This window comes from Ranitomeya variabilis, chromosome 2, assembly GCF_051348905.1.
Source record: "Ranitomeya variabilis isolate aRanVar5 chromosome 2, aRanVar5.hap1, whole genome shotgun sequence".
Classification (NCBI taxonomy): domain Eukaryota; kingdom Metazoa; phylum Chordata; class Amphibia; order Anura; family Dendrobatidae; genus Ranitomeya; species Ranitomeya variabilis.
The window spans coordinates 439413789-439438758 of NC_135233.1; the positions used below are offsets into that span (position 1 = coordinate 439413789).

At 44.1% G+C, this 24970-nt stretch overlaps 1 protein-coding gene across 2 annotated transcripts in view; it reads left to right on the forward strand.

Annotated features, from left to right (window-relative positions):
* Positions 1-24970, forward strand: part of TP53I11 (tumor protein p53 inducible protein 11) — a 72827-nt gene extending 47857 nt beyond the window's left edge. For both annotated transcript variants that reach the window (XM_077287068.1, XM_077287069.1), the window contains exons 2-7: positions 12244-12411; positions 13863-13921; positions 17676-17724; positions 21873-21969; positions 22058-22159; positions 23187-24970. In XM_077287068.1, the coding sequence (XP_077143183.1) occupies positions 12283-12411; positions 13863-13921; positions 17676-17724; positions 21873-21969; positions 22058-22159; positions 23187-23320 (570 nt within the window). In that variant the 5' untranslated portion in view covers positions 12244-12282 and the 3' untranslated portion in view covers positions 23321-24970. The remainder of the gene's footprint in view (positions 1-12243; positions 12412-13862; positions 13922-17675; positions 17725-21872; positions 21970-22057; positions 22160-23186) is intronic.

Here is a 24970-nt window from a genome sequence, read left to right on the forward strand (position 1 = left end):
CCAGCGCAATCTGCACCTCTTGTCTTTTTTATGCTGATGTTTTTCTCTGTTTTTTTATTTATTTTTTTGCATTTAGATGTCGTAGATCTCAGGCACAGAAGCTCTAGAGCCCGGGTGCTCCTGCCCCCTGTAACTAATCTGTGACTTTGGCTTGTAATTTCCTTTTTTATTTTAAATGCTGATCCCTCTCTTATTTTTTCAGAACCTGACCAGTGATATTGTTTTATCTTTATTTTTTTTAACCTAGAAATGGAGCCATTCTATGGTTTGGTAACTGGTATTGCAGTTTTTGCATCATTCATTTCAGCTGCAATACCTGACACAACCATGGACAAGAGTGGCGCAGTTTTAATAGAAAATGATAGACCGTTCACCTGAAACTGCAGAAGAATCGAGGAGGTCTCTGCAAATAGAAAAGTGGAGCAAAAGTTACAATAAGGAACAAATTACAGCAGGGGCGGACACTGGCAGCTTAGGGCCCCTCTTCAAGATATGTGCCTGGTCTTCCGCTTATGATGAGGACAATCTGGCCGCGGGACCCCCAGAGCCTCATTCTCTGAGCAACAGGCCAGATTGTCCTCATTATCACTGACCTGCAAGCAGGGGTGTAAATAGCAATCAAAGGGCCCTATACTGTTTTGGCCCCCAGTATGTATATGTGTGTGTGTGTGTGTGTGTGTGTGTGTGTGTGTGTGTGTGTGTGTGTGTGTGTATAAAATATATATATATATTTATTTTTTTTTTCTCAATTACAGTATCGTACTTGAACCAAAATCAAATATATACATGCACTCACAGTGCTGGCTCCAGGTTTTCGTGGGCCCCGGGTGAAAGAGTCTCAGTTGGCCCCTTTAACACATACCACTATTCATGATGCACAGATAAGAAATATAGGAACAGTACAATGTCAAAGATTTCACTTCTTACATTACATGAGTGATATTTATTGTAAATTCTACAATACCGGACAGCAGAGGGGATTCACGTGATTGAGGGTCCACAGGTTTCAGTACCTCTGGTATTAGAAGTAAATGGGATATTGATAAATGTTCCCTGTCAGTAGAAACTGTCCTCAGCAGTGTACCCTTTACAAAAGACAATTTCCTCCTATATAGTCCTCCAGTATTATAGGCACCACATAGTCCTCCATACAGAACAATGAGCCCCATATAATGCTCCATACAGTATAATGGGCCCCATATAATGCTCCATACAGTATAATGGGCCCCATATATTGCTCCATACAGAATGAGCCCCATATATTGCTCCATACAGATTAATGGACCTCATATATTGCTCCGTATAGAATGGGCCCCATATATTGCTCCGTACAGAATGGGCCGCATATATTGCTCCGTATAGAATGGGCCCCATATATTGCTCCGCACAGAATGGGCCACATATATTGCTCCGCACAGAATGGGCCACATATATTGCTCCGTACAGAATGGGCCACATATATTGCTCCGTACAGAATGGGCCCCATATATTGCTTTACAGAATAATGAGCCCCGTATAATGTTCCATACAGAATAATGGGCCCCATATATTGCTCCGTTCAGAATAATGGGCCCCATATACTGATCTGTACAGAATAATGGACCGGTTGCAGCAGTGGTATGTCCACCCCTGAACTACAGAGAGAAGTAATAATCCCTTTATTGCCCACTTTGCAAGTATCTGTTTTTATAAAGTAAAAGTTAGACCCTGAAGTCAGTGAGCAGGGCTGAGTCGTTCTATAACTGTTGCTTCGTAGTTACAATTTTCATTATATTTTCCCCAGATGGCTACATAAGAATCCCAGTGTTTAGTTCACACTGCATAAATTGTGTTGCCTGCAGTTCACCGTGTGCAACTTCTGGGTAAAGCAAACAGGTCTATAATTAGGCGCAGAATGATTTATTCAGTTTGGACATTTCCCCCCCCTTACTCCAAAGACTTCTCATAGTCTGCCAGATTTCTTTAGTTTCCCTTCCCGTCCGTTCTTCACTACATCATCGGCCTCATTCACACGACCGTGTTTATACATGTAAGTGAAAATATGGTATCAGTGTTTACCATCGTTGTCGTCCGTGTGTCCGTGTTTACCATCGTTGCCGTCCATGTGTCCGTTTTTACCATCGTTGTAGTCCGTGTGTCCGTTTTTACCATCGTTGCCGTCCATGTGTCCGTTTTTACCATCGTTGTAGTCCGTGTGTCCGTTTTTACCATCAGTTTTCACAGGCACAACACGTACGTGCAACATTGTATCTCAATGATTCCTTAAGGGGGTTTCCTTGTTGTCAGCGAACATGTGCTATCCTTGGGATAGGTGATCACTTGCTGATCGGTGGCCCCAATCGTGCAGGGTGATCGCACTGTCGGGATGGAAGTTCCCCCTTCTGCTGATCAGTGCGTCCCAGCGGTCGGACCCCCACCGATCTATACGTTTTCACCTGACCGCCCCTTGTAAGATGCCTTGCACACTTTTCTATTTCTTGGGTTGATTATTGTGGACCTGAAACAAGTCTGTTCCATGTAGATGCAGTCTGCTGTACAGCAGATACTTCTGTATATGTACCGAACATAGCCGCGTACACAGTGAATCCCGGCTGGGATTGTCTTCTTCATATATATATATATATTTTCCTTTTTTTCATTCTGTTGCTCTCATTTCCGCGTTTTGGGCCTCTGCGTTCAGGCACAGATGGCTCTTGGCGGCTTCACTTCCAAATCCCGAGAGCGGAGAGCAATGTGCGGTCACGTCATGTCACTGCTGTGCTTCACCTCATGTGCTGGGGAGGAAAAATGAATCTGGAGCCTCCGTCTGCACATCTTTTCCATCACGTGGCGGCTGCATCGCAGATCTGCGCAGGTAGAAAATGAAGAGGAAAATGGGAGGATGGAATCTGATGGCTTCTGTCAATCAATCCGTCAGTGTTGGAGATTTTTGCTGTACGCTCCCATCACTCTAAATATATATATATTGTCCTCCCCTGCTCGCACGAGCTCCCTCTCCCCCGGCCTTAATCGTCTTCTGGATGTATTGTTTTCAATAAAGGAACCATTTTTTACTTCAGTCCGGTGAGTGCCCTCATCTCTTCTTATGAACATTACGTATATATATATATATATATATATATTTTTAGCTGAAGTTTCAGATAAGACCCTTTCTATTATGGGTGGTCTTTATACCCTGGCACTGCTCATCCTGGGCTTCCTGGTTCATGTTTATCTTCTTAGGACTGCATGCAGACATTTTCCCTGATGCCTTATGTAAGAGATGAGAAGATACTTGGAAGGAGCTGCGGAATGTGTGTAGGAAACTGCTGCTTTATATTTTATCAAAATATTGACCGTTTTTGTAAATATTTATCTTTCTGTACCTGCTCACAGAATCCAGAGCTGCAGGTTTTCTTCTCTAGTTACATCTAAAGCTGCATTCAAAAGACTGTTACCAAAAAGCCATGCATTGTGCAAACTGAGAACTGTTTAAGGGGTAGTAAGAATGACATTTAGGATTGGTCATAAACGTCACATCTGTGACCCCCATCTGAGAAAACTGCAAAAGAAAGGAGAAAAGCGTCTGCACGTACTCGGGATTCCCATCCCTGCTCTTTAGCCTGGTCTACTTAAAGGGGTTGTATAGATTTAGAAGAACATGCTGCTTTTAGAAATAGCGCCACCGCTTGCTTCAGGCTGTGTGTGGAATTGCAGCCCATCTCCATTTGGAGAGAATAGGAGAATTTTGAATAAGTTTGTGTATGTTTTGGAATAAGTGCATCAAGAATTAAATGGATACAAAAACTATAAAGCAAAATAAAATTGTGACTTTGCCGAACTATTTTTTTAAGTTTTCAATGAAATTAGTCATTAAGCAATGAAAATATTAGTTTTTAGATAAGATGACTTTTCCTGTGTTTTTTTTTTTTTTTTTTTTTTTTAAATGAGCAGATAATCTAGAGACTGAGCAGATTAAGCCTATGTTCGCACAATTTATTTTTTATTCAGACAAGCGAAGAGGAGACTTCAGGAAATGCTGCTTTTCCCTTTTTTTTTTTTTTTCCTTTCTTTGTAATCCTGAAGCATTGACTCATGGATCGGCTTTTTTTTTTTTTTTTTTTTTTCCACTCCATCCAATAAGGAGGAAACAGTTAGCGGATTTTTGAAGCAAGAAAGCTCTAATAGACGCGTTGGTGTCTTCTTTTTTTTAATCTTCTCATTGTCTTGTATTTTAACTAATAAAGTGTCTTCAGAGTGGAAAACCCCTGAAAAATGTTCAGTTCTTCTGCTTAGCATCTTTGGAAACCTGAGGAGGTTAAAAGACACTCAAAAGCGTGAGCGTATATATGTCTATGGAAGAAAGACTTATTGTTCGCATGTTCTGGCTTTTGTGCATTTAGTTGGCGCTTTTTCTAGCGCGAACCCAAAGAGAAGGCGTCTCTTTAAGGTGAGCAGGTAGAAACGTGATCGGCAATTAGCCGGGCTCGCCGCGAGGTGGGGGGGATATGGAGAAATGTAATTAAAGACTTAATTAAGTGGTTGCTTTTTTTAGCAGCGGCGGCTGCGACATTCAGCTGTTGGCGGCTCTTGTATGCGGTAAATAAGTTTTTGTTGGTTTAAAGAACTTAACCCGTTCAGCCCTGGACTGCCTTTCCCTATATTATCGTCCACCCATAGGAGTATAAGAAATCCCTGAGGAGCCTTGCAGCCATGTGAGGAGGTCGCAGGACAAAGGTCACAAACGCCGACCGACGGCATAAGCTGGGATGCATTGTCTGTGTGCATGCAATTTCTGCATGTTTTTTTTCGGGTCATTGGTTTTGCAGTACTCAGTTGTCTTCTCATATAGATGATATCTAGCGGAGAAGGATGAAATAGCGGATAGACATTGAGGGATTCTGGTTAGTAGGGAGGTGATATCTGGTCCAGAGATGTAGATCTGTGTGTCGTCAGCATAGAGATGATACTGAAAGCCATGAGATTCTATGAGCTGTCCCAGGCCAAAAGTGTAAATGGAGAAGAGCAGGGGCCCTAGGACTGAATATTGCGGGACACCGAAAAATAGGAGGTGGTGTGTGAGTGGGAATGGCTGAGTGTCCAGTCTGTTAGGTATGACGAGATCAAGGATGGGGCCAAGCCTGTGATGCCAAGGGATGAGAGGGTCTGAAATGGGGAATGGTCCACTGTGTAGAAGTGGGATAACAGTGTCGCTTGGATTTGGCGGTTAGTAGGTCATTGGTGACTTCAGTCGGGCAGTTTCAGTGGAGTGATGCAGTCAGACGCCAGATTGTAATCTGTCAAAGAGGGAGCAGGAGGAGAGCTGGGAGGACAGTTCAAAATGGACGTTTTGTTCCAGTAGTTTTGCAGCATAGGGGAGAAGTGATATAGGGCGATAGCTAGATACAGAGGATGGGTCAAGGGAGGGTTTTTTTGAGGATGGATGTTATCAAGGCATGTTTGAAGCATGAGAAGACACCAGTTCTTAATGACTGATTGAAGAGATGGGTTAGGGTTGGGATGGTACTGGGTCAAGTTCACAGGTGGTGAGATGTGATTTGGAGAGTTAAGAGGAAAGTTGATCTTCCGGAATGGCGGAGGAGCCAGTTTTGGAGGAGGAGGGCAGAGTAGTTATGAAGAGGGGTTGTAGCAGTTTTAGGCAAAAGTTTTGCCTCATGTTGTCAATCTTCTGATTAAAGAATGAGGCAAAATTTTCAGCTGAGATGGAGAGGGAAGGGGTGCTGGGGGACGGAGGAGAGAATTGAATGTGTTGAATAACTAGGGTTCTGAGACAGGGAGGAAGTGAGAGATGAGAAGTAGATTTTTGGTGCAGCGAGTGTGGACTTGAAAGTAGTGAGCAACTGTTTGAATGCGATGAAGTGCTCATTGGAGTGGGACCTTTTCCATCTCCGCTCAGCAACCCTGGAAGCCTGCTTTAGGTCTTTAGTCAGGCTGGAGTGCCAAGGTTGCCTGTTTGTGCGAGCTTTGGTATGTTTGAGGGTCACAACCGATTTGAGAGCTGCAGCTGTTGTGGTGTTATATAAAGCGGCAGCATCTGTATCATGAAAGGAACCGATGTCTGCAAGGAGAAGGGATTCAGAGAGTGAGTGTAGGTTGAGGTGTTTAACCCCTTCACCCCCGGAGCTTTTTCCGTTTTCGTTTTTCGCTCCCCTCCTTCCCAGAGCCATAACTTTTTTATTTTTCCGTCAATTTGGCCATGTGAGGGCTTATTTTTTGCGGGACGAGTTGTACTTTTGAACGACATCATTGGTTTTAGCATGTCGTGTACTAGAAAACGGGAAAAAAATTCCAAGTGCAGTGAAATTGCAAAAAAAGTGCAATCCCACACTTGTTTTTTACTTGCCTATTTTGCTAAGTTCACTAAATGCTAAAACTGACCTCCCATTATGATTCTCCAGGTCACTACGAGTTCATAGACACCTAACATGACTAGGTTATTTTTCACCTAATTGGTGAAAAAAAATTCCAAACTTTGCAAAAAACAAAACAAAACAAAATTGCGCCATTTTCCGATACTCGTAGCGTCTCCATTTTTCGTGATCTGGGGTCAGGTGAGGGCTTATTTTTTGCGTGCCGAGCTGGCGTTTTTAATGATAGCATTTTGGTGTAGATACGTTCTTTTGATCGCCCGTTATTGCATTTTAATGCAATGTCGTGGCGACCAAAAAAACGTAAATCTGGCGTTTCGAATTTTTTTCTCATTACGCCATTTAGCGATCAGGTTAATGCTTTTTTTTTATTGATAGATCGGGCGATTCTGAACGCGGCGATACCAAATGTGTAGGTTGGGTTTTTTTTTATTGATTTATTTTGATTGGGGCGAAAGGGGGGTGATTTAAACTTTTTTATATTTTTTTTATTTTTTTCACATTTTTAAAAACTTTTTTTTTTTACTTTTGCCATGCTTCTATAGCCTCCATGGGAGGCTAGAAGCAGGCACAGCCCGATCGGCTCTGCTACATAACAGCGATCATCAGATCGCTGTTATGTAGCTAAAATGCAGGTGTGCTGTGAGCGCCGACCACAGGGTGGCGCTCACAGCCACCGGCGATCAGTAACCATAGAGGTCTCAAGGACCTCTATGGTTACAATGGAGGAGCATCGCCGACCCCCGATCATGTGACGGGGGTCGGCGATGCGCTCATATCCGGCCGGATGCGGTAGTTAAATGCCGCTGTCTGCGTTTGACAGCGGCATTTAACTAGTTAATAGCGGCGGGTGATCGCGATTTCACCCGCCGCTATTGCGCGCACATGTCAGCTGTAAAAAACAGCTGACATGTCGCGACTTTGATGTGCGCTCACCGCCGGAGCGCACATCAAAGCGGGGGTCCCGACATGTGACATACTATTCCGTCACATGTCGGGAAGGGGTTAAGATTTTTGTGAGGGTGTGCAAGTTTGTGGAGTGGGGTTTGTGGCCTTGGAGAGGAGAGGGAAGAGAATGTAAGTAGGTTGTGGTCAGAAAGAGGGAGAGGATAGATGGGGGACAGAGATGGGTGAAGTAGAGGTCCAGTGTGGCCATTTTTGTGAGTAAAATGGAAAAAATTGGAGTCTGGCTCAACAGGACTGGATTTTCCTTTTCTTTTTCAAAAGAAAATATAGTGCATGCAAAAGAATAATTTACATGGTCAACATGACCCAGTCGAAACGCGTCGACTGGGTCATGTCGACCATGTAAATTTTTCTTTTGTATGCACTATATTTTCTTTTGAAAAAGGAAAATTGAGTCCTGTTGAGCCAGACTCCAATTTTTTTTCTATTTCCCTTGATGTGAAGCCGGTGTCTGAGCCCCAGGTGGATGAGCATAGGTCAGCTGGGTGAGCTGGAATCCAGTTTCTACATTTTTGTGAGTGCCTGCAGAATACCATTGAGCAAGGAAAAGGAGGAAGTGATAGAAGCTTAGAGACAGCTGAGAGGGAAGCGTCAATGGGAATGTTGAAGTCGCCCATGATAATAGTGGAGATGTCAGCAGAAAGGAAATGAAGTAGCCAGGTGGTGAAGTGGTCGAAGAAGGTGGTGGCTGGTCTTGGTGGGTGGTAAATGACAACCAGTTGGAGGGGGAGTAGATGCGCGCACACAGTGCACCTCAATGGAAGGGGAGAGAGAGTAATGGAGGGTGGCAGTGGGATTTTGGTGAAGGAGCAGATGCAGATATCTGACAGGAGAAAACTTAGTGCTGCGCCACTTTTGCTGCTGGGGCAGGGTGTGGGAATGTTGGAATTTGCCGTTTGAAAGTGCAGTCGATGGTGAAGAAGGAAAGTTTGTTTAGTAATGAAAAGATCATGGATGTAGGAAAGTTTCTTGTAGACAGAGCGAGCGTTCCACAGAGCTCCGGTTAGAGGGATGGGAAACTGGGCTGGGCGAATGGGTATAAAGTTAGAAACCTTGTGGAAGTTTGCGATCAATCATGGCTGAGGTAGAAGTGACTGTGGTGAGGAGGACCAAGACTAGGAGAGCTATCACCGGCAGTGAGGAGCAGCAGAGAAAGTGTTAGCAGGTGGGAGCAGGAGAGGGCGTGATGTGGCTGTCTGAGTTTGGAGACACAGGATTGTATGTTGAGGAACAGATTTGTGTAGAAGGTGAGATGACCAGTTCCTTACAAGTGTAGGTGTAAGGATTAAGGGGGTTAGTAAAAAGCGCAGGACTATAGGGGTGAGTGAAAACAAACAGAACCCCTGTTTACTGTGACTATGTATCCAGTTACCTTCAGTTCCCTTCTGGTTCAGTTCTGGTCTAATTCATTGCTCCACACTTACATGAACCACTTAGATGATGCAGGAGCAGACAATGTCTAAGCAGACTGAATGCTCACAAAATATTTGCAAACATTGTAACAAACCTTAAACTGCGAGCAAAATTAGGAATTTTCTTCATGTAAACATTCACTGATAGCAAGCAGAAAACTTAGAAACCAAGACATGCATGTATTTGCCTTATAAAAATATATATTTTTCCACATTTTTTTTTTTTCTTCCTCTGTCTTTAATGGCGCTCCCAGCAGTTCTCGTCTCCTGTGGGTGCACAGCGTTACCAAGTCTATGTTGGCTCTTATACAGCGAGCATTGATGCCAGCGGCCGTCCCTTCCGCCAGGGTCCGGTGCCAGCATTCTTTTCTGCAGGACCATGCCAAGTGCTGGCCTCTCTTAGCTGTGTGGGGGTGAGCGAGCCGCGGCGTGCAGCCCTAATTATATGTTTTATTCCAAGGGCAAAAAATCCTGCTCACTGCAGGGAGGCTAATTAGGCTATCAGCGCCCTCCTAGGACACACGCCGCACACGTGTCCATTAAATTCTTATGTGTAATTTGGAGACGTGTGGAAATGAAGCGGCATGCTGGGTGTGTGGGGGGGGTCACATATTTAATGAATGTTTTAACTGCAGAAGTTACATAGTGGTTATGGGATATATACATTATTTTTAGTCATTTCTGGGGTGTATTTGCCTTCAGCGCAGGTAAGAAATGCTTGGTGGGAGTCAAATCCGTGCCCATGGCGGTGCAGGTCATTCCGCTTCCCACTGACAGATACAAGTCTGTGTTCTGATCTTCGTACTCTAGTCACATCCAGAGCTGCCTTTTTAAAATTTGCCTTTTCTTATCTACACTCCACAATCAGACCTGGGGGGCTCATTTGTAGCTGTAGCACTACAAATCTCAGAAGAAATAGGACAACAACCAGTTTATTTTTATGTATTTCCTGCAAAATCTGGAATTTTTACTGTAGTCACACCCAGAGCTGCTTTGGAACTTCACCCTAACTGATCTATCCTTTGAACTGTGCAAGCGTAGTACTGCAAATCACAGGAATGAATAAGACCACGGCAGCTAAGTCCAGTTCTCTCGTTCCTGTAAAACCTGGGACTTGTGCTCTAGTCACACCGAGAGCTGCTTTTCGAAATTGCAGCCTAATTTATCTACACTATAAAATTAGGCCCATAGTCTAACCTGTAACGCTGCTTCTGTATCACTACAAGTCTCAGGAATACCTAAGACTATGGTTAAGTTCCACCTCGTTCTTGTAAAATCTGGAGTTTATTCTTTAGTCAGGTTAAAGTTTGAGCAGCTTTGGATGTGACTGGAGCATGCGTTGGATGTGACTAATCTGCGCTGGATGTGACTAATCTGCGCTGGGAACTAATGTGAACTATGTGAACTATTAACTCTTCTGCTGTAGCACTACAATTCTCAGGAATCCCCTTCATAAAGTAGAATGTGAAGGAAGTTCATCTCCTGTCACATCCAGAGCTGCTATTGAGAACTCTCCCTTAATTTTTTCTGCAGTCTAGAATCTGACCTCCTGCCGAGTGTAAGGTATTTACAGAGTTTTGAAGGCAGCTTTGGATGTGACTAGAGTAAGGACATGTAACCAATTCATCAGATTTGCCTTTATGTAATGTGGGCATACATTGTGCCCAGTGCTATCGGCACGCAGCGCCAGCGGGCATCCATCTACTGAGCTACGCAAGTAATTGCCTTGTTCAGTTGTCTTAATATTTTTAGATTCCCATTCTCTGGGTCAGAGCTGTATGCAGTCTGCCTGCAAGACACAGTGCACTTATCACCCAGCTTTCCCAGGCTCCCGAATGGCCTTTCTGTCTAGTTATCCAGTGTGGCATCCTATACTGTCTCACTAGGTAGATTTGTTTTCCTGAAGTCTTAGTAGCTTGGTGATAACTAAATCACAACTAAAAGGGCTCCAACAGCATTTATCACCCAGCTTTCTCAGTCCCCTGACTGGTCTCTCTTCCTACTTACACAGTAACCTCCCTGTTCTTCTGTATAGTTGGCCAGACATGTTATTCTAGTTTCTGGGAGAGCTGCGTGATGACCGTGTGAAGCTGTATGATTTGGCTTCACTAGATATCTCACAACTTTCCCTGTGTCCTGAATGGCATACTTTCCTAGTGATTACTCCTATATAACTACATACGTAGGGACATTTTTCGTATGAGTAAGGAAGGATTGGGTGTAATGTGGGCATTCTTTCAGGTTCAACAGCTGTTTAAATTCAGCTTTCCTAGCATCCTGAATGGTATACCCACTTATTTATATAGTATCCAATTCTCCCTTCCATATGACTATTCATAATTGTCTATAGGTAAAGCTGGGTGGCCACCAATATGACCAACCTTGTACCCAGGGTTCTCACACGGCTTTCCCAGACTCCTGAATGGTAACCATGCCTAGTTATACAGTGATGTATTCTATACCTCTCTCTCATATGTAGACAGACAAAATCTGCAATCCTATCCCAGTGGTGGCTCGGACTGGGTATGGTAAGAATCCCAGTATTTCCCCAGCAATCACTGGTGCGGGCGGTGTCTCTGACCTGGAAACGCTTCTGGTATATTCCGCAGCCGGTGAGTGATAGACGAAGCTTTATTGGTGAAGCCAACAGCTGGGCCCCTGGAGGGGTAGTTGGGGCCACTAATGTGCAATTTAACGGAGGACCTTACCCATCCCTGATCCTGCCCATTACGCCTGTGATGATCGGGGAAAAGCTTTCCTCAATTTGTTTCAGGCGGCTGAGGGTTTGTTACAACAGTACAGAAAATCCTCCACTGGTGAGAAACTAAATGACCATTTGTTACAATGTATCAGTCTGGACTTCCAGCTGCTTTGTTCACATGGGATTATCCAAACTGGATACAATGTAACAAATCCTCAGAGGAGTGAAATATTGGGTCTGTGGCTTTACAGAACGGGAAAATTGGCAAGGAAACGCTCCAAACATAAATGGCGCGATCTGCGTATGAGCAGCTGCAAGTGATGGGGTCTCGTTCTGGAGATGAATGCATGTCCCAGTGGCGAGACCCTCGTCTGTCAGACTGTGGGTGTGTGTATAGCACCTATAATGTCTTACTGCTTAGTTTAGTGACCGCTCCTGGTAGACTGTCAATATTAAAGATCTGGCAAGTCATTGCCCTACTAGACCATCAATATTAAAGATCTGGGAAGTCGTTGCCCTACTAGACCATCAATATTAAAGATCTGGCAAGTCGTTGCCCTACTGATCCTTCATCGCTGGGGCATCGGGACCCTCAGTGACTCTCTGCACCCACCAGTATGTGGCCACTAATTTAACTCTTGAGAATTTAGATTATGACTATTTGTGCTGCATTCCGGATTAGCGGGGCATCCTGATTGTCAGTTGCTGGATTAATGGAATTGGGCAATAGATCCTTCAATCTAATGGCATGGTCTCGTTATTTCTTTTGACATCCCATCATCTTGTTCATCCTCAGGGTTCGCTGCTGGTTGAAGAGTCAGACGGCGCCGTCACAATGGCGACCAAATCTCCTCCACCGTTAATGAAAAAGCACAGCCAGAGCGATCTTGTGAGCCGGCTCAAGACGCGCAAGATTCTTGGCGTGGGAGGGGAGGATGATGACGGAGAGGTGCACAGGTCTAAGGTGAGTGCTCGTGTGTATAAATGGGGGGTGCAGGTAGTTATTTGTTCAGAAAATTGCTGATTTACTCCTTTAAACGTAGGTTTAGCAGAGTATTTAGTGGCAATTTTTATGGTCTTTAGAGTGGGGGTGTTGCTTCCAAGGTCCTCTGGGGCAGTTCTTTAGGATGTTGTGTATAATTACCCTATGAGACACAGCCCCTTGATAAAGACCATAAAAAGTAGCAAATAAAAGGGTCCATATCTCAGAATCCATATGGTGGAGTGGAGGAAGCAGAATGCTCAGGGGAGCAGTGGGAAGAATGAAGAGCAAAAATTTGCCTCCTTTCTGCTGGTGAATAATTTGGGACTTTGGGAGACCTTTAATAAGTCCACAGACAATTCCCCTTTGAGGAATGTCATCTGCTATACTTGCATACATGTTACATTTGCTTACATAATTTGTTTTGAAATGACACTCTGACCATTGCTTTGGTTGTGTCTATGGGGGGTCAAGAAATTCACTTTTTTTGTTTGGGGCTTGTCTATAGACTTCATTATACACATAGGGGAAAAAAACGTCGTCGATGTAACGTCCATTATGGAGAATTTGATGTCTGCACAGTTAGGATATGAGCTTGTCCTCAAACGTTACTGTCAATTTCGACTGCCCCTATGCCACTAGAGAGGAGCAAACTAATCTGCCCTGGAGTCGCAATTGGCCATTATCTCCATGTTGGTGATGTATGGTAATTTGGGATCAGCTGATGACTGCGGCGATCTCTCCGTACATCTGATGATTTATAAGGAAGAGTGTTCTGCCTCTTTAAGTCGCTGTTGGCACAAAGCTTATTCATCGGTTCCTTATTAATCCTTACAGCTGTCGGAGCTGGTTGGCACAGTCTTGGCGTGAGTTCTTGTACCCCCACCCCTTGTTCTACATTAGTCTTTTGTCTAGCCCCCTTAATCACCCCGGATCCTCTCTTAAGACGGCCTTTGCGCTGAGGATTTTCTGCTCCGGTGCCATTCTCTTGTTGTGTTCCTCACACTCCTCTCCGTGCTGCCTTCTTCCTCTGGATCTCATCAGACGCTGTCGGAATGAATTCCATCACTGGCATTTATCTTAACCCCTTAAGGCATCCAGGCGCCATCTCCCCTCTCTTTTCCCCCCAGCTTCCCTGTAAGTGCCCTGGCAGGCTCGTAATTACTGCATTAAGTATTTATTTTGTGCAGTCTCTAAAATAAAACTCCTTTTGCATTACGATGAAGCGGCCACTCGATACTTTCCGCGGTCAGGCGGCCAAGGCTTCCGTGTGGTGATTAAAATAATTTGCAATGCTTAAGAGGCGAGCGGCTGAAGAGGCTGCAAATCTGGATCCTCGCAAATGATAATGATGCCTGTAATAACTGACCTTAGTGCCCCACTTGTAGGGTTTTATTAGGATGGAAATGTAACCCTCTCTCTTTCATCGACAGATCAGCCAAGTTCTAGGGAATGAAATCAAATTTGCTGTACGGGAACCCCTGGGTCTAAGGTAAGAGCTTGGTCAGGTCTCTACATGATTGATGGGCCAAATTCACACGTGGTGGAACTGTTGCAGATATTGGATAAGTGCAGGTGGAATTCACAGAGGATTAAAGTAGCAGATACGCGTTTATTAATCTGTAGCATGTCAATTCTGTTGTGGAATTTCGACATTAACGTGCAAACTAACTCATGTTCATCTCTATGTGCAAAAATCCTTTATATAAAAGAAATAGAATTAAAGCTAAGTGTTCTCAGGAAATGGCCGATCCTTAAAGGGGTGAGCAGCTCTGATGACTTTACCTGGACCGGTGCATGATCGCAGGTATTGTGCACCTGACCTACTCACTGGCACTGCTTACCTCCCGAAGTGGAAGCAAAACCTTTAAAATATTAAAGAAATTGTGCATTTAGTGGGAAGGGTCCGTTAACGATCAGCAGTGTCTGGATGTCCTCCTGCTGGGACCCCCAGTTATCACCTGTGATGCAACCTGGTAGCAAGTGTTAAATTTCCCTGCAGCGCCACCACAGGGGGAAGTCAGTATTACACAGTTCTGTTACGTCGCTTGTGCAAGTACATCAAGAATAAAAACATCTTTCCATCGATGTTCCTTTCTGCCGGGTAAATTTAAAGGCTACTGACACCTTTTGGCATGAGATATATATATATATATTCGTACAAAAAAGGGAACAGCACAACACTTTTAAACTTATCTTCTGGGTGCAAAGCCTTCAGGAAGCCCGTCCACTAGCTATCCAAAGTCCATAGATTCAAACAAAAACCAGGCAGCACTCCATTGTTTCTTCATTCATCGTGCAGTGTTTAATTACACCCACATGTCTGTCCGACGTTTCGGCTCTAAATGAGCCTTTCTCAAGCAGTGGGTCAGATAGATACACAATAAGGCACTTTATAATGCACTAAAGCACTTTATTATACTAATGAGCACAATTAATATATATATCGCTACACATGGACTGTATTAACCACCAATGGCAATAAGGTTTGTTATGGTTTTAAACCTATATATATGCACTGTAAAAGCTTACCCACTGCTTGAGAAAGGCTCATTTAGAGCCGAAACGTCGGACAGACATGTGGGTGTAATTAAACACTGCACGATGAATGAAGAAACAATGGAGTGCTGCCTGGTTTTTGTTTGAATATATATAAATATATATATATATATACACATATACACATATATATATACAGGTCCTTCTCAAAAAATTAGCATATAGTGTTAAATTTCATTATTTACCATAATGTAATGATTACAATTAAACTTTCATATATTATAGATTCATTATCCACCAACTGAAATTTGTCAGGTCTTTGATTGTTTTAATACTGATGATTTTGGCCTACAACTCCTGATAACCCAAAAAACCTGTCTCAATAAATTAGCATATTTCACCCGTCCAATCAAATAAAAGTGTTTTTTAAGAACAAACAAAAAAACCATCAAATAATAATGTTCAGTTATGCACTCAATACTTGGTCGGGAATCCTTTGGCAGAAATGACTGCTTCAATGCGGCGTGGCATGGAGGCAATCAGCCTGTGACACTGCTGAGATGTTATGGAGGCCCAGGATGCTTCAATAGCGGCCTTAAGCTCATCCAGAGTGTTGGGTCTTGCGCGTCTCAACTTTCTCTTCACAATATCCCACAGATTCTCTATGGGGTTCAGGTCAGGAGAGTTGGCAGGCCAATTGAGCACAGTAATACCATGGTCAGTAAACCATTTACCAGTGGTTTTGCCACTGTGAGCAGGTGCCAGGTCGTGCTGAAAAATGAAATCTTCATCTCCATAAAGCATTTCAGCCGATGGAAGCATGAAGTGCTCCAAAATCTCCTGATAGCTAGCTGCATTGACCCTGCCCTTGATGAAACACAGTGGACCAACACCAGCAGCTGACATGGCACCCCACACCATCACTGACTGTGGGTACTTGACACTGGACTTCAGGCATTTTGGCATTTCCTTCTCCCCAGTCTTCCTCCAGACTCTGGCACCTTGATTTCCGAATGACATGCAAAATTTGCTTTCATCAGAAAAAAGTACTTGGGACCACTTAGCAACAGTCCAGTGCTGCTTCTCTGTAGCCCAGGTCAGGCGCTTCTGCCGCTGTTTATGGTTCAAAAGTGGCTTTACCTGGGGAATGCGGCACCTGTAGCCCATTTCCTGCACACGCCTGTGCACGGTGGCTCTGGATGTTTCCACACCAGACTCAGTCCACTGCTTCCTCAGGTTCCCCAAGGTCTGGAATCGGTCCTTCTCCACAATCTTCCTCAGGGTCCGGTCACCTCTTCTCGTTGTACAGCGTTTTCTGCCACATTGTTTCCTTCCAACAGACTTACCATTGAGGTGCCTTGATACAGCACTCTGGGAACAGCCTATTTGTTGAGAAATTTCTTTCTGGGTCTTACCCTCTTGCTTGAGGGTGTCAATGATGGCCTTCTTGACATCTGTCAGGTCGCTAGTCTTACCCATGATGGGGGTTTTGAGTAATGAACCAGGCAGGGAGTTTTTAAAAGCCTCAGGTATCTTTTGCATGTGTTTAGAGTTAATTAGTTGATTCAGAAGATTAGGGTAATAGGTCGTTTAGAGAACCTTTTCTTGATATGCTAATTTATTGAGACAGGTTTTTTGGGTTATCAGGAGTTGTAGGCCAAAATCATCAGTATTAAAACAATAAAAGACCTGACAAATTTCAGTTGGTGGATAATGAATCTATAATATATGAAAGTTTAATTGTAATCATTACATTATGGTAAATAATGAAATTTAACACTATATGCTAATTTTTTGAGAAGGACCTATATATATATATATATACTATTATTCAGATCAAAGAATCCGACTACATAAGTCTGTTCTTTTGTAGGGGTGTCTCTCTCAGTAATATAGGCTGGTTGTTGGCTCTGCTCTCTTCACTAGCTCCTCTATCAGCACAACTTCTATCCTGCACCTATTTCCTATTCAGGTGCTTTCCTCGTCTGTAATCTGTTTTCTCTGCCCTTCCTCCCTGCAAAGTGAACTCCAAAACATGAACGTCAGGGATTTGTAACACTTTTGCATAGCTCTCAGCCAGATAAAGGACTTTACAGATTGTAGAAAATGTATAACAAAGAATATTTGGAAAGGTTCTTAACTTTGCAGCAGATAAACTGGAAAAATATTCTGTGACGTTTTTACATGGCCTTTAAGATCCTGAATGTTGGAATTACTCCACCCCCCACCAATTAACCCTTCTAAACTGGTCATCCCCTATTGTGAGATGAGGTAGGAGTCCACTATGCAGAATTTAGAAGCCGTTTATGAAGTTCTGTCGGGACGCCGTCTATTCTGCGCTCAGACTTGGATTAATAACATGCTCTCTACTATTTCTATCCGAGTCCTTTTGGAAGCTCTGTGATCTATTATGTAAGGTCTGATTCATATACTGCGGGGGCTCCTCTATATATTGCAATGTTATGTCACATTACAGGAAAGTCTTATCACTATTTTGTATCATAGTCTGGAATAATAATGTTTTGTAGTTGGGTCCCCCCAGCACGCAGCATTTTCAGATCTGTTGTATCAGAGTCAGAAGTTTTTTTGCAGAATGCACTAAACCTATACAATACATAATGTATATACTCTGCCACCTGGTGGCCACAATTGGCATTGCATGTGTAAATTTTAGGAAATTAAAGTGGCAGTGGGGTAATGAGTTTGAGAAGTGATGCAATGTGATTTGGATTCTTTTTCCATTCCAGAGTATGGCAGTTCCTCTCTGCGGTGATGTTCACGGGAATTGCCGTAATGGTAAGTTTTGATTCTCTCCATCAATTTTTTTTTAGGCGATAGCCAGTATGGCTGACATTGCTGCCCTTTACCAGTGCTACAAATCAAATTAGAAATGTACTGCTTTGTGTCACACCTAAAGCTGCCAAAAATTAAATTGGGTCAGCTGCAATACCAGTCACAACCTTTGATATCGAAGTGGCGCTGTATCTAGGGTTAGAAAACAAATTAGACCCTTTTTGTAATGGTAATCCGCTCTCAACACACTGAATTTCTGCAGAACTTGATCTAATAAACATTAGCCAATCTGAAGAAGCAGAGCTGCAGTGTAAAGCATGGGGGACTTAAAAAGAAATCTAAGCCTCTAAGTAGGCATGATTCACACAAACTTGACAGCCTCATTTGTGTGACACCAACTTAATGAAAAGCTTATATGTCTTAATTCCCCACCACCATGCTTTATACTGCAACTTTGCTTCAGACTGTAACACAAGTTCTGCAGCCTGCACTTATGTAGCAGAGCTAAGAATCTGCCAAACAGCAGGTGGGCATTACCCAGAGGTGGTGATGTCCATATCCAGCCGTGCCCCCTCTGACGGAGAGAATGGATGAATGTCGTCCTCTCGATCGACATCTCCATCTTCTCTCTCCGCTCGTCTTTTTCCGCTGGTTAATGCTCCTTTTGATACTTTTCTTTCTCAGCCGCTCATTGCTCCACATCAGATTCTTCAGTTTTATCTCTATAAAGGTTTTTCTTCCTTGCTGTTTTCTTTTTTTTTTTTTTTTTTTGTTCTATTCCATAAAGAGCTTGTGATGAGACTCCACATTCTCGGCAGCCGCCCCCCCCCCCCACCTTCCTCTTATCACAGAGGCCTTATAGTAAAAAGCTTTGTTATACAGCGGTTACTTTGTGTCTTTGGATGAATGTAGGTTGAGTCAGTCTTCTATTGAGTCGAACATAGCCAGGAAGATTTCTTATGCGTTGTGGGCATGCGATCACCCAACTTCTCCATCCCTCGCTTCCTTATTGCTGCAGTCAGGATCTTTGGAGAGCTGGGTTACCCCTGCTGTGGGAGCTTGATAGCACTCATGTGTGGGGGGGCCTTCCATGGTGCTGAATAATTCATGTAGATCACCATTCTTAACTGCCGTGCCTTAGGCATCTAAGCCTCAGTACTGGCCAAGAATAATAGTCCGTCTTTCATAAGGAAAAGGGCACCTGTCCGATGCCCCGAGACTGAGGGGACTACACCTTAAGCTCACTAACTTCTGGCACCTTCCCTTCTGCTTTCAAACATGCCACAATCACACCTATCCTTAAGAAGCCAGCCCTCGACCCAACTGCTATGTCCAGCTATCGCCCAATATCGCTGCTCCCATTCGCTTCCAAACTCCTGGAGCAGCACGTCCACACTGAACTTTCCTCCCACCTCTCATCTAACTTGATCTTTGACAATCTGCAATCTGGTTTCCGCCCCCATCACTCAACTGAGGCAGCCCTGACCAAAATCACTAACGACCTACTTACCACCAAAGCTAACGGACAATTCTCTATACTCCTCCTTCTAGACCTGTCCTCTGCTTTCGACACAGTTGACCACTGCCTCCTACTACAGATCCTCTCATCCTTTGGCATCAAAGACCTCGCCCTATCCTGGATCTCCTCATACCTTTCCAACTGCACATTCAGTGTCTCCCACTACCACACTACCTCCTCATCCCACCCTCTCTCTGTTGGAGTCCCCCAAGGCTCTGTTCTAGGACCCCTACTCTTCTCAATCTATACACTTGGCCTGGGACAACTCATAAAGTCCCATGGATTCCAGTAGCACCTCTATGCTGATGACACTCAGATCTACTTCTCTGGCCCAGACGTCATCTCTCTGCTCTCCAGAATCCCAGAGTGTCTATCAGCCATATCCTCCTTCTTCTCCTCTCGCTTCCTCAAACTCAATGTGGACAAATCTGAACTCATCATCTTTCCTCCATCTCATAGATCTTCCTTACCTGACCTATCTATCGCAATTAACGACAACACGCTTTCCCCCGTACCGGAAGTCCGCTGCCTCGGAGTAACCCTTGATTCTGTCCTGTCCTTCAAACCGCATATCCAAGCTCTTTCCACCTCCTGTCGCCTCCAGCTCAAAAATATCTCCAGAATCCGTCCTTTCCTCAACCGCCGATCTAGTAAAATGCTTGTGCATGCCCTCATCATCTCCCGCCTTGACTACTGCAACATCCTTTTCTGCGGCCTCCCTGCTAACACCCTTGCACCTTTCCAGTCCATCCTTAACTCTGCTGCCTGACTAATTCATCTCTCTCCTCGCTACTCCTCCGCTTCCCCCCTCTGCAAATCTCTTCACTGGCTCCCATTCCCTCAGCGTATCCAGTTCAAATTACTAATACTGACCTACAAAGCCATCCATAACCTGTCTCCTGCATATATCTCTGAACTAATCTCCACATATCTTCCCTCACGTAATCTCCGGTCCTCCCAGGACCTCCTTCTCTCCTCCACACTTATTCGCTCCTCATCCAATCGCCTACAAGACTTCTCCCGAATATCCCCCATCCTCTGGAATTCTCTTCCCCAACATGTCCGACTATCAACCACATTCGGATCCTTCAGACGGAACCTGAAAACCCATCTCTTCAGGAAAGCCTACAGCCTGCACTGACCCCGCTACCTCCTCACCACTACCGGAGATACCGCCTCACCAACACCGGAGCTCCAGCAACCCTCAACCTACTGTCTCCTCCCCAATCCTGCAGAATGTAAGCCCGCAAAGGCAGGGTCCTCGCCCCTCTGTATCAGTCTGTCATTGTAAGTTTGTCTACTGTAAGTGATATCTGTAACTTGTATGTAACCCCTTCTCATGTACAGCACCATGGAATCAATGGTGCTATATAAATAATAATAATGAGATTCTATATGTGGGGTCAGCTGAGCCCCTCATTGCATGATGAGACGTCTTTGTCATCTGCTTTTCGAGATCTTCTTGCCGACATTCAAACGCTGATCTCTTTAGATACTTCTCATAGTTTGGAGTTGGTTCCCATCATTTCCGTTGTGTTCAATCCTCTGAGCTAAACAGATCTCTTGCCTGCTACAATGATACAATGTATCAATCTGGAATCCGGTTTCTTTACACAATAGAATTGTAACAAAGTATCCACGGAATCTGCACAGATCTATCAGCTGTTCCTGACAGCAAGCGGAGATCTTTACTCGAATTTAATGATCTCTGCCGCCATTATTCATTGACGCAGATTGGTGATGATCCAGCCCCGGGATCTTTGGGGTATTATTTAACTATTTAATTTCTGCAGCTGCGTTCATTAAGTGGCGCCCCCTGTGGTCTTATTTCCCCTGAATACATAGTGCCATCCTTCTCAGAGTTTCATGTATTATTTACACTCATCTTCCTAGACATATGAATTACTTACAGCTGATGTTCCTGTACTTTGTGTCAGTGCAACATGGCTGCCTATAACACGAGGCTGGGCATGGGTAAGGAATATATTTGCTGCTGGGTATGATATGCGCATCCAGGTTATTGGTATGGAGGCTACAGCAGCGCAGAGTATTTCAGAGTAATATTAAGATTTGTCACCATGCAAGTTGGGGCGGAATGGAGGTCTCGGTAGAAGTGGTGTTTTATGCAGCGCAGAGTATTTCAGGAGAGGAGTGTTATAGCTCTTGTAGGGAGCAGTGAAAGTCTGCTAACCTGGAATGCCCAATAATCGGACCGTTTAGGACATGTTAATATTGCTTTAAAAAAATTAAAAGATATTTGATTGCACGGTAACACTTAATAGTAGCAAACTATTTCTCCTCCAGGAGTTGCGTCTCTAGTGCCACCAGATGGAAGTAGCAATAAGTACATTTCCGACCTGCCTTGCATCAACACTGCAGAACTTTATCCCAGCCAGACATCGATATATGTTGGATACTTCCACTAGGTGGCACTAGAGAGCCACCTTTCTTCCTCATGGAGAGGAGCTCATTTGCATTCCTTTTTCCCAGGGAGCATTGCTTTGCCTATAATTCTACCTCTATCAACGGTTAGTCTCTGCAAGGAGTAGATGTGCCCCCAAAGATTTGTGCAAAAGTCAGCACACCCCCTAAACTGACTTTTTTTTTTTTTTTTCCTTTTTCCGTCCCGCAGGCTCTCGCCTTCCCCGATCAGCTGTATGAAGCCGTCTTCGATAAAGGCGGTGTGAGCAGTAAGACCTCCACGCGTCTGTACGGCGGTGCGCTATTCAGTGAGTGTCTGCTGGAGATTATAATGGTTATAATAGTCCGCTTGTGGTCGCTGACGGCCTCCCTGTGCCTTTTTTTTTTTTTTTGCAGGTATCTCATTAATTATATGGAATTCTATGTACACGGCAGAAAAGGTGATCATCCGATGGACGCTGCTGACCGAAGCCTGTTATCTCAGTATACAACTCATTGGTGAGTGTTTGTGTCATGAATTAATCAAATCGAGCTGCAGTACCAGACGTGGCCTGTGGAAATAAGGGGCGCTGTTATAGGGGGAAGCACATGCTAATTATTTTTTCTCTAGTCTCCTACTATATTGGGGATCCTGTTACTCTTATAATAGGGAGGGGGCAATAAATCAATTTAAAATTTTTTTTTTTTTTTTTCTTACGTCGGTTATAGATGATTACCTTTTTGCCTTACAACAAATTTCATTGAGAAAGCCATAAAAGCAAACAGGCTGCAGCTTCCATCACAGCCACTGGGTGGCGACGTATAGCATAGACATCTCACGCAGAATATTGCAAAATCGCGTATCTTCAGGAGGTCGTCTCCTGCCAAGATAGAAGGGAAGGAAGAAAGGACACCCCTGTAGCTGGAGAGCAGATAAAAGATGGATCTGTTGATAAGACCTTGTAGTTACCACCAAGACACAGTGGACGGAGCTGATCCCCATGATTATCCAGCGTCCTCCCCAGCACTAATAATCCATCACCTTCACAGCTGCGTTCATTGGATTCCCATGAATGTACCCTCTTTGCTACGTGTTGCCACGTTCTGCTTTGGACTTCTCACACTTCTCTATAGTATATAAATGGCTTACACGTAACCCTCCGATAACGAGGTGACCATTATATGAGATGTATCCAGTATTTTCCCCTCTGCAGTCTCCATCTCTTGGTTTCCAGTTGTCTCTGAGCTGGTGGGTGCTGACTGATCTAAGAACGTTCTGCCCGCCCTCTTTCTGTAGATCTTAGAAGCAGCTGCCTGACCTCTCCAAGGACTTTCCTGGGCAGCTGGGAATCTGATCCTTAATCTTTTTCTCTCAAGACAGATTTTAGCTGTTTTGTACACCCAATCAGTACAGGGATTAGAAGTGGCTCATAAGTGGAGACAGAAGCAGAATTTTCTGATAAGATCTGTTATGATGTTTCTTATATTCGCTTGTTCTATAGATTAGTGCAAAGTTTTAAACTGACTTTTCTACTTTCTCGTGCAGTTACCACTGTGACCATGATCGAGATCGGCTCCACGACTATCGCCGCATCCATCCTTGTCTTCAGCTGCCTCCTCTTCATTCTGGTCAGCGTCTACTTCTATTACCAAGTTGGACGCAGACCCAAGAAACTCTAGGAGATCTCTGGCTTTTTGGCACCAGGATGTTCCCCTCCCCCCATCCTCTTCCTCCCACCACAATAATTCCCATCATCTTATGGAAATGGGGGTGTAATGGTTTTTAATTTATGACTCTTGGAACCAAGAACTGCTGCCCCCTTTGCTCTTAAGAGACTGGATCGCCTATACAAGGAGCTATGGGCACAGGGTCCATGATCTCCCCCCGCGCAGTCAGGACTGGATGAAGCACACGGCGCGTGCTGCCGCCATCAACCTTTTATGTTTTACCGTATTCGCCATCCTTGTGTGTGTGTGTGTGTGTATATTAACCCTTCTGTAGCCAAGTGGCCAGTTTACGCATGTCTTCAGCCACCGAGTGGTCGTGACCATCCCAAGTCATGCGTTATTTTTTTTTTTCATTATTTATTTTTTTTGTGCCCCTTTTTAATCAACGACGATCACTTGTACATATAAAAATGTTAAAGTCTTGCTTCTGGGAAAGATGGATACGGCCTCCATCGCGTGCAGCAGTCACCAGGCTTTTCCATGACCCTGAACCGCTAAACTACCATCTCCTGCACACCCGACCGCTGCATATCATTTCTCACAAATGGATTTACCTAGAAAACAGCTATATGGCATTTTCTACGCTTTTACCTAAGAGTATGATTTCAAGGGTCTGATTTTATGGAAAAAAATCCTACTAATGCTTTGTCTGCCGAAGCAGTGCCTTCTCTTCCCTCTGGCCAGTGAGGGGTTAAGTTACATTCCTGCATTGGTAAGTTTGTACACCCTGCAAAAAAAAAAAAAATAAATACAAAATTGTACCTTTTGGGTAACAGAAGGTTCCATTTGGTGATCCATCCAGCGCCACCTGCTGGCAGTATGGGAGTACTGCTGATAGTCGATGTTCACAGGACGACCTGTGAAATGGAGATGTTTTTTCCCAGGATGCGACACCACTTTGTGTAGGTGCAGAGATGCATGACAGGACGGCTTCCTGCATCCTCAGGAGGAGATTTCCATGCACGGATGTGTCACAGGATGTTATGCGTGGATCTCGCCATAAGCAGGAAATCTGCTTTGGAAAATGTCCAGACCACACATTCCCAACAGACACCGTGATGTGAATATGATTGATCATGGGAGGGCTAGAAATCTATTATTTTTTTTATTTTTTTTTTTTTTTTTCCCATTTGTTGAGATCTCCCACATATTTTGATTTATCAGCAAAGGGTTAATCGCAGCATTCCAAACCCCCCCCCCCCCCCCCAGTTTTTCATCGTCTCACCCCAAACTGTTGAGCCTCGTTACCATTATAATGACTACTTGTTCCAGCAGCTGGTGACTCCTGCCCCTAAACACTGCCCGTCACTAGCGCGAACACCGCCAAAAATTGACCTTTTTTTGTGTGCTTTTAAGTCCATCCGTCTCCTGCAGGCCACAGAGACCGCTGTTTTGTATCTAAGCCTCACCAAGGAACTGGTCTCCTCCTCCCCATTCTTGCTGCCTCCCCTTTGTGTAGCCTGTAGGTGCACTTCAACTTTATTTCCCCTCCCCCCCCATCACTGTATTGTGATATTGTGAAGACTGTTGTATTATTATTTTTTTGTGTTTTAAAACTTAATACCTCAGTATCTTCCATATTAAAATATGCATTCAGCAACA